Below are 17522 nucleotides of genomic sequence, written 5' to 3'. Positions count from 1 at the left end.
CACACACTCTAGGGGTCCGTGCCAGGATTTAAGGAGTATGGCAGCTCTGGCGCACAGCAGATCTCAATACACAGACGGCTATTATTTTTGCCAGCTTCCTCAGTCTCCTTGAGGGCAGGGAGAGTCCTGCCTTTGAGCCCTGCTCCCCCGCCCCCACCCCAGGCCTTCTTCCTAGGCCTTCTTGGGTCCAGGAAGTTCTTCCTAGGTCTGCCCCCAAGTCCTCTCCTTCCTTCCAGGCCCGCGTTGGGAGGGTGGGGGCCACGGGGGGGAGTTCCCTTTAAGGACGGTGGGGGAGGGGGCTGCTGGCCGGTCCTCCTTCCGCCCCTCCCTGGGCCCCGCGGGCCGGGGCTCAGGGCCAGGGCCCCGCGCCAGCGCATGCGCCCGCCTGTGGGCGCTGTCCGGGCTGCGAGAGCGGCGCGCACCGACAGCCGGACGGACGGACTGACTGGCGGCTGGTAGGACAGACGGGGCAGCGCAGGGAGCTGGGACGCGGCGGGACAGCGACATGGCCGGCCACACGCAGCAGCCGAGCGGGCGCGGGAACCCGGGCCCTGCTCCCTCGCCCTCCCCCGGCCCGGGCCCCGGGCCCGGCGCCTCGGAGCGGGTGGCGCTCAAGAAGGAGATCGGGCTGGTGAGCGCCTGCACCATCATCATCGGTGAGCGGGCGAGGGGCGGTGGGGTGCCTGGGGCGGTAGGGCCTAAGGCGCGCAGCGGCTCGAACAAGGAGCAGCCCTCTCCGGGCGCGCCTACCGGTCTGAGACGGTGGAACATGGATGAGGGGATGCCCGCCCGGGGCACCTGCGGTGTCTCCCCTCACACAGCAGCCACAGGGCTTCTTGTTTCCACTTCCCCAAGTGCCCCGAATTTTTGCACTTGAAGGGGGTGCAGGTCCCATCCACCGCTGGAATCCTCCTCCTGCCTTTACTTCGCCATGGACTTCCGCAAGGCAGTTAGCCTCAGTCTTCTCGTCTATAGCATGGAGATGGCTGTGGTCCTGCCTTGAGTGCAGGGGTCTTGCAAGTGTGGGAACTCGTAAAGCTGACCCCCGCTAAGGCCCCAAGTTCTGGGTGTTGTGGCTTAAACTGAGTTCCTGCTGTGTGCAGGGTCCAGGTGCCGTGCAGTGTGAATGGTTTATTCTTCGCAAGCAGGAGGGACTGTGGGTAGCCTGGACAGGTAGAGCCAGCCCAGAGGGGAAATCGGTTCAGAGTATACAGTTAGTGCAGAATTCTGCAGCAGGACCCTGGCAGAGGGCAGCAGCAGCCAGTGACTGGGGGAGGCCCAGTTGGGGTGGGCAGACCCAGCCTGCGAAAGGCCAACTGCTTCCTGGGCTGGGATCCCATCTGCATCTTCTCACTCTCTAGCCCAGCTTCCCCACCTGAGAATGAGTCTGTGCATCCTGCCCCCACTTGGGGACTTCTGGGTCGGCAGAGGGCTCAGGGCACAGTGAGAACAGGGGCTAAGGAGTGACTTAGCCAAGAGTCACCACTTGACTTCTGTCCCAAGTCAAGAACACTGATGCCTCAGGAACTGGCTAACCCAGACCCGTGCCTGTATCCACACCAGGTGCCTCAGAGACTTTCGTGGTGGGAGGAGTCTGTTCCATCTCCTGTGTACCAGGAGACACAGGCTGGAAGGATGAACGGCAAGGGTCTTGACCACTCTCACTTTACCAACTGCCCAGTCTTCCCCTCCCCAGCCAGTGGGTGCTGCTTGTGCATTCACTGCCCACCCATCCTCAGACCCTTGGAGACGGAAAAAGTTGGAGGCTCAGGAGGGCAGACTGGTGTCTTCACCTCCTCCTCTGCCCCCACACTGGGAGATCCTGGGCCAAGGTTGGGGTCTAGCTCTTGGTCACCCCCTGCATTCACACTGAGAATTGCCCCAGCACACAGCCCCTGTGCAGGTACCTCTCTGTCTCACCCACTTGCACCTGGAAAGGTGTCTTCTAGGAGCCGGTCCCGATCTGGTCCAGAGACCTTCTCGGCCAAGAGTGCCCCTGCTTGACTGCTGGGAGGAAGGGCTGGTTCCAGGGATTTGGCCAGGGTTGGTTAGAGCTTTGCCCTGGCCCACACCCTCTCCAGGAGCTGTGCCCTCAGGAAGAGGAAGCCCATACATCATGGGTGGGCCTTGGGGTCAAGAGGCTGACTGTGTCTGGAGCCAGCTGCAGTGCCCGGCAGGTGCAGGGAGAGATGTGGTACTTGCTGGGCTGCCTCAGCTAAACCCAGCGCCCTCGAGCTGTATTCCTACTCTTCCTCCTCCCCGCCTCCCATCCCCCTCAGGTCAGGCAGAGGCTGCTGGCTCCTCTCTCCTCAAAAGAGGGCCCTGGTGGTGATGGTGGGAGTGGATGAAGCTAATTCTGCAGGAAGTTTTCTGTGCAGCACAGCTCTGCCCTTACAGCTCCCCCACTTTTCATACCATTTTTGCTGTTCCAGGTCTACTGCCCCCTTGGCTTCAGGCCTTGAAGACTGAGCTGGGGTTAGGAGTGACTTAGCCAAGAGTGGCGGACTCAGGAACAGAACCCAGATGACCTGACTCCAGCCCAGGACACTCAGGGGTGGTCCTACAAGGCTGCCTGGGGAGCTTTGAGGGGTTTCAGCAGGCAGGAGGCTGGACTGGGCAGGAGACAGACAAGGGGAGAATGGGCCTGGTCCAGAAGGTGACAGATGACAGAGGAGGCAGGGGTGGGCTGAATCACTGCACTGCCCTCCCCAGCCTGATGCCCTGAAGGCCCCCACTTCCTCCCCTTTCACTGTTCTGGTAGCCCGGACTCCCACATCTTTCCCCACTTTCCTGCCCTGGGGAGCCTGGTCTAGCCCAGCTTCCCCACCTGAGAATGAGTCTGTGCATCCTGCCCCCGTCCTGCCAAGTGTCATAGTTTAGCCTTAAAAGTCTTGAAAACTTTATAGCTTCCTCCATAATCTTTCTCGTTTGATAGCAGCTTATTATCTCCAAAACTTCCAAATAGACCCTCCCAGAAGATCCGATAATTCTCTCCCTTTGTAACCCCTGCCCCAGGCTGAGGAGTAGGAATGGAATGACATAAAAGGGCTTTGGGCTAGAACAAGACTTCACATAAAATGTGTTTAGGACAGCACCTCCTGGCTGCGGCAAGCACAACTGGAGGGGAACGGGCCAGCCTGGAGGAAAAAGAGCCTTCTGGGGCAGGGACTGTGCAAGACATCACCACATCCAATGCTTATTCAGAAAAACACACCTTACTACATTATGAAAACATGTTCTCCCTTTATCTCATTTGATTGCCTGCCTTGCAAGATGGGAATTTTTATACCCATTTTACAGATGTAGAAACTGAGGTTGGAAGTTAAATGACAATGCTGCAAGTGGTGGACTCGGAATTTAGAACCAGAATTGGACTCTTCTCCCAATCCAGTGCCCTTCCTCACACTGCTCTGGTGCAGGGCAAAATTGGGGCCAGATGCAGAGCCCATGATGGGGGAAGGTTGAGGATTGAGCTGGGAGCTCATCCAACCAGGATTTAGTGAGCTTGCCACTCTACTATGGGTAGATGAACAAACAGGTGGACAGAGAAATAGCCTCTGACTCCCCACCCCCACCCAGGGCTGTATGTACACGGTCTCTTGTCCTGACTCAGGGACCACAACCAGCTCCCTCCCCATCCACACCCAAGGAAGGGTCGTGCCCAGGTTCAGCAGAGTGGGAATCAGCCGGGTCTGCTGACCAGACTGTCCTGTCCTTTGCTCTCTCCCTTTGACTCAAATATCCAGCCCATGTTTGTGGATCAGGCTCAAGTATGTTCTAGGACTCAGGGACCTCCTTCATGAACCCTGTCTCCTTAGGAGCCAGTCTCTACTCATCCAGCCATGGCCAGGTCCCTCCGTTGTCTCTGGGGCCGGAGGTGCTGGGCTGCTCAGAGGACAGCCCTCTCCAGAACCCCAACCCCTCCTCCCCGGGACCCTGAGGGGACATAAAACCACACAGGAGGCTGTCTGTACCACACCATAGCCCCAATTTACAGATGAGGAAACGGGGGACCTGAGGCTGCAACCAGCCCAGGGTCAGATGCCCTTGGTGCGCTCTAAGACACCGTTGGGGGCTGAAGCAGCTCTGGCTGCAAGGATGGGGCCTGCTAGCTCTGGTCATGCTCATTCATCTATTCAACAGTTAGGTACTGGACAGTGCTGGGCACTGTTCTAGGTGCTGGAGACACAACAGGGAACAAGACAGACAAAATCCCTGTCCTCCTGGAGCTGACATTCCAGCATGGAAGTCAGAGAGCAAACAAGATAAACAAGCTGAATGTTTAGCTGCCAGGGTAATGATAAGTGCTAAGGTGAGAAAATGAAGGAGGGAGGATTGTAGGTAGGAGATGAGTCAGGAGTGAGATGGGGCGCAGCCTGTGTAGGCCTTGCAGCAGCAGTAAAGACTTTGCCTTTTTCTCTTTGTCAGGTGGGAGCCTGGGAGGGCTTTGGGCAGAAGACGGATGGCATGGGATGGCATGGGGTAGAATGGGATGGGATGGCATGGGGTGGGATGGGATGACACGGGGTGGGATGGGATGGGGTGGCACGGCATGGCATGGCCTGGGGCTTACTGTGGAGAAGAGGCTGTGGGCAAAAGAGGCAGAAGCTGGAAGCCCAGTCTGGAGGGTACTTGAGTCACCTGGGTGAGAGATGATGGTGGTTCAGAGCAGGGTGGCAGCAGTGGAGGTGCTGAGAGGAGGTTCAGTCCTAGGTGTGTTTGGAAGATTGAGCCAGATGTGTTGAACTGGACACAAGGTATAGCAGAGTGGAGTCTGGGTGACAGCAGGTTGGGGCCTGAGCAGCTGGGAGCATGGTTTGCCATTCATTGACCTGGGAAGACTGTGAGACGAGCAGGTCCAGGGGAGAGAGTTCCACACTCCTGCTCCCCCACTCTCGAAAGGAAAGTGGGTTAGGCCGGAGGCGCACGCTGACCAGTTGGCAATTCCAGGCATGTCCTGGAAACGTCCCCACTCACCTCCCTGGGGTTCTGCCAGCACCTCAGCGGGCACTGCTGTCCCCCTAGGGGGTGCCTGACATGCTCACCATAAGGACACTGTGCTGGGAGTCACAGGCTTCACCCAGAGCAATATCAGGGCCCCCAAAGCAGGGCTCTGGCCGCTGACCCCAGGGTGTTGAGGTCCCATAGGGTTCAGATCCAAGGGCCAGCTTGGGTGGCCTGGGGTGTCTCCAAGGTAGATGACAATAGTGAGACCCATAAGCACTTCCTGGGGCCTCTGATGTAGCAGGCAGTGTGGGAACAGACCCACATCACTGCCTCATCTCCCCATCTTACAGATAAGAAGGTTCAGAGAGTGAAGTACCTTGTCCACAGCCTCCCGCCATGAGGGATCTGGGATTCAAACCCAGATGTAGGGGTTCTCAACTAGTAATTGGCCCTGCCCATGGCCTCAGGGGCCTTGGGACTTACCAACGGGGATTTGGAGCTCTTCCCCAGAGCCCTCATGGGTCACATCCTAACAGGGAGGTGCTGGGACTCATTGTCCAGGGCAAGAGGAGGAGGCCTGGCCTATGGCCAGCCCCTGATCAGACCCAGGAGCCCTGAGCTACTCTCTGCCAGGCCAGCAGGTCAGCGTGGCAGGAGGAGGCCCCGCCATGGCCCTGCTCGCTGAAGAGGCAGGCATAGGCCAGGTGCGTGTAAGGGGACCTAGGCCCTGGGGGTTCCCTGTCCTTCTAGGGGGCTTGGAATTCTCATCTCAGCAGGCCAGGGCACAGACCCCGCCCTGTGGGAATGCAGGGTCCACCCAGGATGGCAAATAAAGGAGTCACTTCCTGGCCATACTCCAGGTACCATGGAAGAGGAGCAGGGGCCAGCTTATAGGAATCAGGGTGGGAGATCAGGGAGGGCTTCCTGGGGGTGGTGTTGCTTCTGGGAAGCCATCGAGCTGGGGAGAGACCTGCCACAATGCGGGACAGAGGGCCCCAAGCAAAAACTGTGTTTCCTCGGGCCCCGTGCAGATGTGCAGGACGCGTCCCTCCTGCCCAGCAGTGCCTCAGCCAAAGTCAGTGTTGCACCAGCCCTCTGCTGCCCCCTAGCCCAGTGGCCCTTCCTGGCACAAGGGGAAACTGAGGCCCAGGGAGCAGCACGGGCCTGAGGTCACACAACAGACTCCTGAAAGTGTTCTAGGGATGAGGGGTGGTGCCAGCAGCCTGACAGGACCTCCCTGACCCCTCCCCCAAATCCGACTCTGCACGTTCCCCACACACACACCGAGGGCAGCTGGCCCCTTCCACCCACACGACCTCCGCAGCCCACCCCTGTGACCTCCGTGGTCGGCTCATGCCTCCCAGAACTAGGTCAGCACTCACCGCTGCAGCCGGGGGAACAATGACTCTTTCTTCGTTCCTTCACGGAGCCCCGTAAGCCCCATCAGGCCACACATCTTAATGTGATAAAAGCCACCCAGCTTGGCCTGAGGGAAGAGGGGCAGGAGGAGACTGGAGGGGGGGCCCCCTAGTTGAGGGACTCACATCCTCAGCCACCTTCCTGGGAGCCCTGGCCCTGCCAAGGACCTGCAAGGACCACAGAGCAGCCGTCCCACTCGGTGGATGGGAACATGGAGGCCTCGGAACCCACATTTCTCCAGCCTGCCGTCAGTCAGACACCCGACCAGGTGCTCAGCAGTATCTCCCGGCCCATCCCACAGTCTGTGGCTCCTGCCCTGCCTCCTCTTCCTCCAGAGCAGGATGCCCCAAGGGTCGGGCTTGTCCACTGCAGTTCACCCAGTCGGGCAGAGCTGATTCTGCTGGCCCTGAACATGAGGGCTGAGAAGGGAGGCCTGGACCCACCACCAGGAGGCATGGGCAGGCTCGCCTGCAGCACTGCCTTACAGCTCCGTGGTCCCTTCTCCACAGCTCCTGACATCATTCAGTGCTGGAGACGCCCGCCCCTGTCCTCAGCAGCATCCCTCCTCCTCCCTGCCCGCTGCCCCTCACCCAAGCCTGCCGCCTATCTTGCTCCTTGCAGAGCCCCGTCCAGCCCACATGGTGCCAAGAGCAGCCAGTGGACCTCGATGGGGTTTTCTGCCACCTTCCAGCACAAACCTGAGGCAGATGCTGGAGGCTGTCCAGGCCCAGAGGAAGAGGCCCCCAGAGAGCTCAGAGACACCTGCTGGCACGTGTGTTCCTTTGAGCCACGTGGGGAGAAGTCCTGCACTGTAGCCTGCAGCCATGTGTCTAAAACAATAGCAATCCTCACCCCTGGCCCATCCCCCGAGTCTTCAGCCACTGGGCACAGACAAGTGATGTGTCCCTTTCAAATCCCAGCCTTGGAGGACGAGGTGCCAGGTGTGGCTTCCCAGAGGGCTACACTCGTGAGGTCCTGTCAGGCTGAGTTGTGTAGGGTGGTGGGTGTCCCCACAGGGTGGGTGGCTCAGGGCCCTGGATGCACCCAGCTCCTTCCAAGGCCACCCAGCCCCCACTGGCTTCCAACCTCCCTGGCTTTTGGCAAATCCCACTCCACCAGGTCCTGAGAACAGAGGCTCTACTGCTGGATGGAGCAAATGCAAAGGCACTTTAGAAGCCTAATAGCCCACCCAGGCCCTGGGCCCCGTGGTAGATGAAGGAAGCGGCCCCTCTCTCGCTGGAAACGAGCTGAGGGCACAGCTTACCTCTGGGGCTGGGAGACAGGAATTCTTTCCTCCTTATCTGGATGTATTTAGGGCTCCTGGGACGTGACTAGAAAACCAAGTGGGGCATCGTGGCCGTCCAGACTGGAAATCTGTGCCGGCCGGGTGGGGGTGGGGTAGGACTGTGGACAGGGAACGCATGCAGATGGGCCACCCCAGCTGTGTCCTCGTCCAGACCCGCCTGTGGGCCTGGCAGGTGGAGCAGGCAGAGTCTGCCCTGACGGACATGTGCTCCCCACCCCCGGCCCCAGCAGGTGGGGCCACCTCGTGGATGGGGCTGAGCCCCGGGTCCCAGCAGTGTTGCTTTTTTCTTCATGTGGCCTGTGGGTTCTGGGATTATTTCCTCTTGGGCAGGCCCTAGTCCAAATCACCAGTGATGTGGCCTGATTCATTTGCACAGATGATGAGACCCGGGTAACGCAGAACATTGCCCTCTTTGCCTTAACTGCCAGGGAGCTCAGGGCTAAGTGGGCGCTCAGCGTTTTGCTCATCCTGGGAACCTGCTCTGCAGCCCACAGCTTGGCCTTCTGAGCGTTTCCCATTGTTCTGCTCCCAGACCCCATGAGTGCCCCACAGTGTCCATCCTTCCAAAACTCAGACTCAGCCCAGGGGCAGGCCAGGCCTTCTGTGACCCATGACCTGGCAGATTCCACTGGCACCCAAGCCTTGGAAGCTAGCCACCCCCTCTGCTACTGCCCACAGTCCCCTTCTGGGAGGGTCGAGTGGAGACTGCTGCCCCCCACTTCACAGAGGAGGAGATCAGTCCTTCAGTGGCATTGGTGCCACTTTGGGCATCAGGCCATTCACTCATCCTGTAGTTTGCTCAACAGATGTGTATTGAGCACCAACCGTGTGCTGGAGGCCCAAGATGAGGTCGCAGACGGTACACACAGAATCACGCAAAGATGCAAAGGACATCTGGATACAGCTGTGAATGAGCTGAGGCTTCCCATACAGTACCTCGCTGAATCCTCACGACAGTCCCATTGTAGAGACGGGACTCAAGAGGTGACGTGAGTGGGGAGAGGTTCCCTGCCTCCTGAGTCCCAGCCAGAGTTTCCCACTGTGGTCCTAGGATAGAGCGGTGACCCCTGTTTGCAACCAGTGAGCTCTTCCCAAGGGAGAGGCATCTGTGTCCAGAGCCCAGGCTGAGCCAACTGAGTCCTGCCAGCCTGGCATCATCCACCCCGCCTGCCCTCATCCACCCCATCCCTTCCACGATGGCTGCTAAGCAACCCCCAGCCCTGAAAGTGCACCAGCTCCTCTCCCTCACCCCACTGACCCTTGCCCAGGACCTGAAACATTTGAACAATGCCAGGAAACCAGGTCTCTTCTGAGTCTGTGTCCACAGCATGGGTCCTAGGTCAGGGAGGAGCCCAGCAGGCAAAGGGCTCTCTAATAGGGAAAGAGGAGATGGAAGATAAAGAAATAAAGTACGGAGCAGGGTCTGGGGCTGTGAAGTGGGAGGAGGAGCCTTACCGGTGTGGTCAAGGAGGGCTTCATGGAGGAGGTGCCAGTCCCCAAGCCACTCCATGAGTTTGGATTTGGGCCAATAGGAAGGTGGCAAGAGAGTATCATGGTCAAGGTCTTGCTTTAGGTGGCCAGCTCTGGCCAGGCTGGGAGGAAGCCAGGTGGCTGGAGGCTGACAAGCCTGGAGGCTGACAAGCCTGGAGGCCTTGGCCAGGAGCGAGGGGCTGGGCCTGGGCCCTGTGGGGATGCACAGGAGTGGCTGCCGCTCTGCCACTGCTTGTGCTTGCCCCACCTCATGGTTGTTAGTTGGGGGCAGAGGAACTCGGAACAGGACCCATCTCTGGCAGGGGAGCCTGTCTGGACAAAGTGCCACTCCCCATGCCAGGGGCTGGGGAGGGGACATGAGGTGGCCAGAGTGGGACTTGCAGGGTTTGAGGGACCCATGGCGTCCACATGCCTCCAGGCCCACCCTCCTCCTTGAGGGAGCAGCCCGGGCTCCTCTCCTCACTGCAGCATCTGGAGCTGCACAGAGAGGCTGCCCTGCCGGGGGCGCCCAGACCTGATGCCTCCCCACCTCTTCCCCCCACAGGAAACATCATCGGCTCGGGCATCTTCATCTCCCCCAAGGGGGTCCTAGAGCACTGTGGCTCCGTGGGTCTGGCCCTCTTCGTCTGGGTCCTGGGTGGGGGCATCACTGCCTTGGGCTCATTCTGCTACGCGGAGCTGGGAGTCGCCATCCCCAAGTCTGGTGGGGACTACGCCTATGTCACCGAGATCTTCGGGGGCCTGGCTGGGTGAGTGTGGGGCACCAGCAGCTGTGGGGTGGTGACAGCCCCTCCAGAATGGATGGCCAGCTGGGCCCAGGACCCCAGTGTCCTCCTCTGCTTCTCACATCGCAGGGAGGTCGTGGGAGTGAATGGAGGGAAGGGGAGGTGTTGGGCAGCCTTCTAAGGCCAGGGTGGGTGGGACCAGTGCCCACCCCACTCCAGCTGGCCCCTTGACCTCTCTGTGCTTCCTTTTATTTTTTTTAATTTTTATTTATTTTATTTTATTTTTTTTTGCGGTACGCGGGCCTCTCACTGCTGTGGCCCCTCCCGTTGCGGAGCACAGGCTCCGGACACGCAGGCTCAGCGGCCATGGCTCACGGGCCCAGCTGCTCTGCGGCACGTGGGATCTTCCTGGACCGGGGCACGAACCTGTGTCCCCTGCATCGGCAGGCGGACTCTCAACCGCTGCGCCACCAGGGAAGCCCTCTGTGCTTCCTTTTAAATAGAGCTCCTCTAAGCCCCCCTCCCCACCCAGGTGCTTATGTGTGGGGAGGACCTTACTATGGAAACCTCTAGATCATGCCAGCATCCAGTCAGGGACACCTTGACGTTAGTAAACTAAATGCGGGGCGGAGGGCATGATAGTCCTATCAACGCCCTGCAAGAGGTCCCCTTTAAATAGCTCCCGATGTTCCTTTATTCACCGTGAACGTTAGCTGAGCACCTACTGTGTGCTGAGGGCCAGGACGCAATGATAAAAAGATCCATCCCGGGCCTCAAGTTGCTTACAGTGCCGAAGGGAAATAATCCTTCAAATGTGATTAAGACCAGGAGGATCCTGGCTTTGAAGATACGTGAGAGGCTGCAGCCCAGCAGCCAAGAGAACAGGGTGCCCACCACCCAGAGAAGACTCCCAGAAAAAGCCACATTTGTGCCAAGGCTTGGAGGAAGGGTGGGGTTTTGTTGGCCGACCAGTGAGGAGGGGTAGCACATGCAGAGGGTGGTGGCCTGCGCGAGCTCGGTCTGTCCGCCGCGGCCACAGGTGAGGTCAGACCCATCGTAGATGCCGGGGCTTGTCGGGGACGGGGCAGCCTGTAGGTGGGGGGCCATCAAAGCTATTGCAGCTATCCAACTGAGCCGTGCTGAGGGCCAGAACAAAGGTACAGGAAGAGTCCAGAACCATTTAGGAGTCTAAATTGGGAGGACGTGGTGGCCAGTGTGGCATGAAGGAGAGGCTTGGAGAGACTCCACAGATGGTGGTTCCTGGGATGGGGAGAGGGAGATTTTAGGTTGGGGTCTGCCGCATAGGTGGGGTCTGTGGCATGTCCGGGGAGACGCTGAGTCAGGCCTCTGGTGGGGGATCTGGAGCGCAGAGGAAAGGCCTAGGCTAAAGTATTTAAAGTTTGGTTCTGAGGGATGTGGTCAGGGGCCTTTAACAGGGCAGTGGAGGATGGGGCCCTGGTGTTCTCCTCTGGGGAGAGGGTCCTCAAAGGGGCCTGGGACCCGAGAAAGCAGAAGAGTTTTGCTGTGTGGCAGAAAATCCAAGAAGATGGAAGGGAGAGTAGGACCTGAGACCCATCCCAAGGGCACCCAGCATCGAGGGTGGGCAGAGGGGAGCACCCAGTATGGGAGGAGGGTCATGGAGCTAGGATGTCCCAGAAGCCAAAGGGGGAGAGGTGGTGCAAAGCAAGAGGTAAGGGGCTTCCCTGGTGGCGCAGTGGTTGAGAGTCCGCCTGCCAATGCAGGGGACACGGGTTCGTGCCCCGGTCCGGGAGGATCCCACATGCCACGGAGCGGCTGGGCCCGTGAGCCATGGCCGCTGAGCCTGCGCATCCGGAGCCTGTGCTCCGCAACGGGAGAGGCCACAACAGTGAGAGGCCCACGTACCGCAAAAAAAAAAAAAAAAAAAAAAAAGCAAGAGGTAAGGAAGCAGGGCTACAGAGCAAAGGTGAGGACCAAGAGGAAGCCACTGAGTTTGGTGTCCCTGGATGAGGCAATCCCCACCCTCAAGGTGGGACGGACAGGAGACTAGGACCACCCCCACGGACAGGCACTCCCCTGGGTGCAGGCAGAGCCCCCAGGAACAGGTCGGGCCTCACTCCCATGTGGGCACCCTGCAGAGGTTAGATTCTGGCAGATGGGATAGTCACCCCAGCCAGGGGTCTTTGCAAGGTCCGGTCCCTCGGGGATCACAGCTCAGAGTCAGCCACCTGCAGCCGCAGGGCTCTGTTGAGAACTACAGCTGGAGCTGTGACTGGAGGCCCCGGGACAGCCCACCCCAACTCAGGAACAGCCTGTGACCGGGGACTAGGTGGCCATTAGAAAAGTGGCTGGTTCCCAAGTCTCTCTCCACACCTGCCCAAGGGCAGCCCGTAGCTGTCTGCACTGAATGCTGTCTCTGTTGAAACAGTTCATAAATAGAGCAGAGACCTCGACAAGGTTGGCCCTGCCTCCCTGGACCAAAGCTGGTATCTGGCCCCCACAGCAGCCCTGGGTGCTGGGGCCCAGGGTGCAGCCCCGCTCCACACATCTGGGCCCCCTTGGCTGGGAGGGTGCCGGGAAGCCCGAGCCACTCGGGCCCTCACTCCTTCCAGCTTCCTCGTGCTCTGGAGCGCCGTCCTCATCATGTACCCCACCAGCCTGGCCGTCATCTCCATGACCTTCTCCAACTACGTGCTGCAGCCCGTGTTCCCCAACTGCATCCCCCCGGCCGCTGCTTCCCGTGCGCTCTCCATGGCCTGCCTTTGTGAGTGTCCACCATGGGGCCAGGCTGGGCATCTGTCCCCAGGGCCCACCCTGCTCCCTGCCCCTGTGGGGGGACTTTCGGGGGAGGTCCCTCCAGCTGTCAGTCCCCATGAAGTCGGCCTCAGGGGCTGGGCTCCTGGCACTCCAGCTGCTGCAGGGGACACCGCCCTCCTGCAGCCCGGGCTGGACTTGGCTGTGGCCCACCTCGAGGGGCTTGGCCTCGGGTGCCCGCCCACCCAGGCACCCACCCTTCCTCCTCAGTGCTCCTGACATGGGTGAATAGCTCGAGCGTGCGCTGGGCCACGCGCATCCAGGTCGTGTTCACCGGCGGGAAGCTGCTGGCCCTCTCGCTCATCATTGGCATGGGCTTTGTCCAGATCTTCCAAGGTAGGGCCGGGCTGTAGGGGGGTGGGGGGCTGGGCACAGGGCCAGGGAGACGACGCTGACCCTTGACCTCCGGACCCCCAGGACACTTCGAGGAGCTGAGGCCCAGCAACGCCTTCGACTTCTGGATGACGCCGTCCGTGGGTCACCTGGCCCTGGCCTTCCTCCAGGGCTCCTTTGCCTTCAGCGGCTGGAACTTCCTCAACTATGTCACCGAGGAGCTGGTGGACCCTCGAAAGTGAGTGGGGCTCCGGCCAGGCCCTGGGAAGGGGTGTGGCGTAGGGTGGGAGAGGCAGCCTCCCCACACAGAGCCGCTGTCACCTCTGGCCGGTCTGGTCATCTGCCTGACCGCACTGCTACCCACCGGGAACGGCTCTGGAAAGGCAGCCGGGACGCTTGTGTTCCAGCCTGACCCTGTTCTGTATGGCTGTGGATGAGTCACGGCCCCTTGCTGGGCCTCAGAAACACTGAGTATCATTGTCTCGCTGTAAATGGATCCAGCTATTTGCATTTGGCCAAAAATTACACATGTGCACACAACATGGTCCCTAAAAATGAAGCCAATGGCTCCCTCTGATGCTCAGCTGGGACCTTGACAGTGAACAGTTACAGCTGGAGCTGGGGCTGATGGGAGTCCCAGGGGACCCTGGTCTGTGGACTGAGCTCTAAGGGCGCTTTGAGGATTTTCAAGGCTGATTTTGGCTGTATGCAATGTCCTTTTCACGTGCAGACATTAGATCCGGTCCCCTCCCCGGGATGCGAGCGGCCCCTCCTCCATCTGCCTTCCCTCCCACCGGCCTGTGCCAAGGCTGGGCTGGGGACTAGTGGGGAGACAGACAGCGGTGCTGCCCCCTTCGCTGCCCCAAGGCCCCCAGCAGACCCAGGAGATGGAGGCTCAAAGCTGCTCCCATTGCTGGGTCCCCTGCCACTCCCCACCATGCTGAGGCCCCGTCCCCCAGCCCCACAAGGGCTGATGCTGACACACTGCACCACTGTCCCCAGGAACCTACCTCGTGCCATCTTCATCTCCATCCCCCTGGTGACCATCGTGTACACCTTCACCAATGTCGCCTACTTCACTGCCATGTCCCCCCAGGAGCTGCTGGCCTCTAACGCAGTGGCCGTGGTGAGTGGGGCCCCGCTCGGTCCTGGCTCCTGCCCGGCCTCCACCCTGCCTCACGCACCACCTCTCTTCTGTGCCCACCCAGACCTTCGGGGAGAAGCTGCTGGGCTACTTTTCTTGGGTCATGCCCGTCTCCGTGGCACTTTCCACTTTCGGAGGCATCAATGGCTACCTGTTCATCTCCTCCAGGTGACTGGCCTGGGAAGAGGGTGGTCAAGGTGAGGCAAGGCAGCTGCCCTGGTGCACACGAGCAGTGCTGGGGGCCAGAGGAAGTCAAGTCCTGCCCGGTGGGGCCCACCTGAAGCTGGGATGATGAACTCCCTGGTAACAGATGTCTGATCCCAATTGCGAGGAACAGAAAGCAAGAGGGAGGCGGGCTAGAACTGCCCAGTGGGGCTGCTGGGGCCCAGAGCAGGGAGTCGGAGGTGACAGCTCAAGAGGGCCATCAGGTCTAGAGCTGAGGTTGGGATCTGGCCAGCAGCGAGGCCCCAGGCTGGGCTCATGGCTCCCACCCACCTCTGTCCCCACCCCCCAGACTGTGCTTCTCTGGAGCCCGAGAGGGACACCTGCCCAGCCTGCTGGCCATGATCCACGTCAGACACTGCACCCCTATCCCTGCCCTCCTCGTCTGCGTAAGTTGGGGGACCCAGGCTCGCAAGGCGGGGAGCCAGGGCCACGCAGCAGTGTGGGTAATGGCAGGGATGGGGCCTGGCCCTGGTCGGGGCGGGAGGGCCGGGCTCGCTGACCTCCTGGCCCCAGTCGGCAGGCCCAGGGCCCCTGCTGGGCTGACAGGAGGCAGGTGGGAGTCAGCCCTCAGCCCAGTCCTCTCCCAGGGCGGGGCCACGGCAGTCATCATGCTTGTGGGAGACACGTACACACTCATCAACTACGTGTCCTTCATCAACTACCTCTGCTACGGCGTCACCATCCTGGGCCTGCTCGTGCTGCGCTGGAGGTGGCCGGGGCTCCACAGGCCAATCAAGGTGAGCCCGAGGGGACCAGCCAGCCCACGTGCCGGAAGCAGTCAGGGCCACCCCTTTACCCGTTTGGGCACCAGGGGCGGTGATGGCAGCGATGGTGAGGCCAGCCTTTGCCGTGTGCTGGGCCCTGCTCAGGGCCCTGTGTGTGCTGGCATATCCGGTCCTTAAGGCAGCCCCATGGGGTGGGTGCTGTGAATACTCCCACTTCACGGACAGGAAAATGAGGCTCAGACATTACAGTCACACGGGATTCCACGAGCCCACAGAAAACAGAAGACCCAAAACCGCGCTAAAAGAAAAGTCCTTCCGTTTGCATATAAATCCTTGAGCTGGAGATGTGCTCAGTGCCTGGAACGTGAAACACCCAAAAATCATTCACCTTCAGCCGAGTGCAAGTGGCAAGTCCACAGTCGCTGTATGGAGCTCAGAGCTGCTGAAATTGACAAACCCTCAACAATTCGGCCAACTGGCCAGCCACGTTGGGCTGCTGGCAGGAGGGGGCCCCTCAGGCCTCAGCCCCCAGGAGAGGGGGGAAAGGGCCTCAGACCCCCGGGGTGGCGGGGCAGGAGAGCCAGGGGTCCTGCGCCATTGGCACTGCCACTCGCTGCCCCCCCAGGTGAACCTCCTTGTCCCCATCGCATACTTGGTCTTCTGGGCCTTCCTGCTGGTCTTCAGCTTCATCTCGGAGCCCATGGTGTGCGGGGTGGGCATCATCATCATCCTCACGGGGGTGCCCATTTTCTTCCTGGGAGTGTTCTGGAGAAGCAAACCAAAGTGTGTGCACAGACTCACAGGTGAGCCAGGCAGCTCCCCGACGGGGCGGGGCCTGGAGATGGAACCCTCTTGGGGGCTCACCCTAGAGCGGGGTCTCCCGGCCGCTGCAGTGGCCACAAGGGGCCCAGCCGCCACCAAATGTCTCCCTGTGGCTTGGCCCAAGTGTCCAGGTCCCATGCACAGAGGGAGCAGCTCCCTGAGGACCCCTGTCCCACAGGGTCAGACCCCAGGGTCCATCTGTCAGCCTGTCTGTCTGTCCTCAGAGTCAATGACACGCTGGGGCCAGGAGCTGTGTTTCGTGGTCTACCCCCAGGGCTCCCTGGAGGAGGAGGAAAATGGCCCCTGCGAGCCCTCCCCACTGCCCGCCGCCACGGACAAGCCCTTGAAGACACAATGAGACATTGTGGGGCCTTGAAGCAGCTGTTTCTGTTTACATGTTGTTTATGAGGAGGTGTTTTTGCAAAAAAAAAAAAAAAAAAAAAATTTTTTTTCCTGGGGAAAGAGAGATCCGACTCTTAGAGGCCTGTGGTAAGGAAGCCCTGAAGATGTGGACTGGGTCCCCTGTCAGCACTGCCCCGCTAGCTTTTCCTGGAAAGGTCTACGAATAAAACAGGGCTGGTGGTGTACCTGTCTCAGGTGAGTCCCTGGTGGGCACCTCTCGGTGGTGGGCACCTCTCGGTGGTGGGCACCCCTCGGTGGGGGGCACGCGTGGAGCTGGCTGGAAAAGGGGGCCCGGCCGGCCCAGGAGGAGGCCCTTGGCATTCGGGGGCTCTGCCGCTTCAGCCAGGCACTCCCTCTCCGGGACTGGCACCATGGGGTCCGGAGCCACCCCTGCCCCAAAGGGACATGGAGGATTGGGAAGCCGCTGGGTGTGCCCCTCCCCCAGGCCCTGCAACACCTGCCGGAGGCTCAGTCACCCAGGAGAGCCCGGGATTCCCACTGGAACTGCCTTTCTTCCCATAAATCCCCACGGAGTGAGTGTCAGGACTTCAAAGCCCACGGCCTGGCCCTGGTTTACAGGTGGGAAAACTGAGGCTTTGAGACAGGACGGGATTTGCCTGCTGGCAACTGGTGCCTCAGCCTCTGCCCCCTGAGAAAGCATCAAGTAACATTTTCCGGGGGCCTCAGGACCTGCGAGAGACCCCATGGGCTTTCTCTACCCTGTGGCCACTTTCCCAGCCCTGCAGTACTGCCTGCGAGATTGACCCCTCAGCCAGAGGGCAAAGGGCATCAACCTGGCCAGGCCCGCGCTGACCCCACAAGCATGAGGTTGGGGGCAGAAGCGTCCTAGCCCAGCTCCTCCGGGGCCTGCTGGGAGGACGGAGGAGGGTTCAGTGCCACCAGAGCGCCCACCATGGACTAGGTCTGATGTACCCATGTCCCTGTTCAGTCCAGGGACAGCTCTGGTGCCCCACAGGGTGAATGAAGGGAGAAGCCACAGGAAACATTCCAGGGAGCCCTGCCCTGGCCCTCCCGCTTCTCTGGAAAAGGATTCCCAGAATAGAGTCGGGGGAGGTAGGCATGGGCCCCAAGGTATCTTGTGTACCCTGGGGCCCTGCAGAGGGCAGGCTCATCACTCCACCCTCGCCCCACGTTCAACCCCCGCAGTCCCCTGCCCACCACGCCCAGCG

At 60.3% G+C, this 17522-nt stretch overlaps 1 protein-coding gene across 1 annotated transcript; it reads left to right on the top strand.

Annotated features, from left to right (window-relative positions):
* Nucleotides 1-490: 490 nt before the first annotated feature.
* On the top strand, nucleotides 491-16288 carry SLC7A10 (solute carrier family 7 member 10; the record flags this gene model as incomplete). Its single annotated transcript, XM_079723988.1, has 11 exons — nucleotides 491-656; nucleotides 9708-9912; nucleotides 12480-12631; nucleotides 12892-13017; nucleotides 13099-13252; nucleotides 14017-14140; nucleotides 14223-14326; nucleotides 14673-14769; nucleotides 14971-15120; nucleotides 15734-15911; nucleotides 16155-16288. The coding sequence occupies exons 1-11, from the start codon at nucleotides 506-508 to the stop codon at nucleotides 16286-16288; spliced, it is 1575 nt and encodes a 524-aa protein (XP_079580114.1). The 5' UTR covers nucleotides 491-505.
* Nucleotides 16289-17522: the final 1234 nt, after the last annotated feature.

This window comes from Hyperoodon ampullatus, assembly GCF_949752795.1.
Source record: "Hyperoodon ampullatus genome assembly, chromosome: 18".
Taxonomy (NCBI): Eukaryota; Metazoa; Chordata; class Mammalia; order Artiodactyla; family Ziphiidae; genus Hyperoodon; species Hyperoodon ampullatus.
Note: the sequence above shows the minus strand (reverse complement) of the source record. Positions and strands in the feature narration are given on the sequence as shown.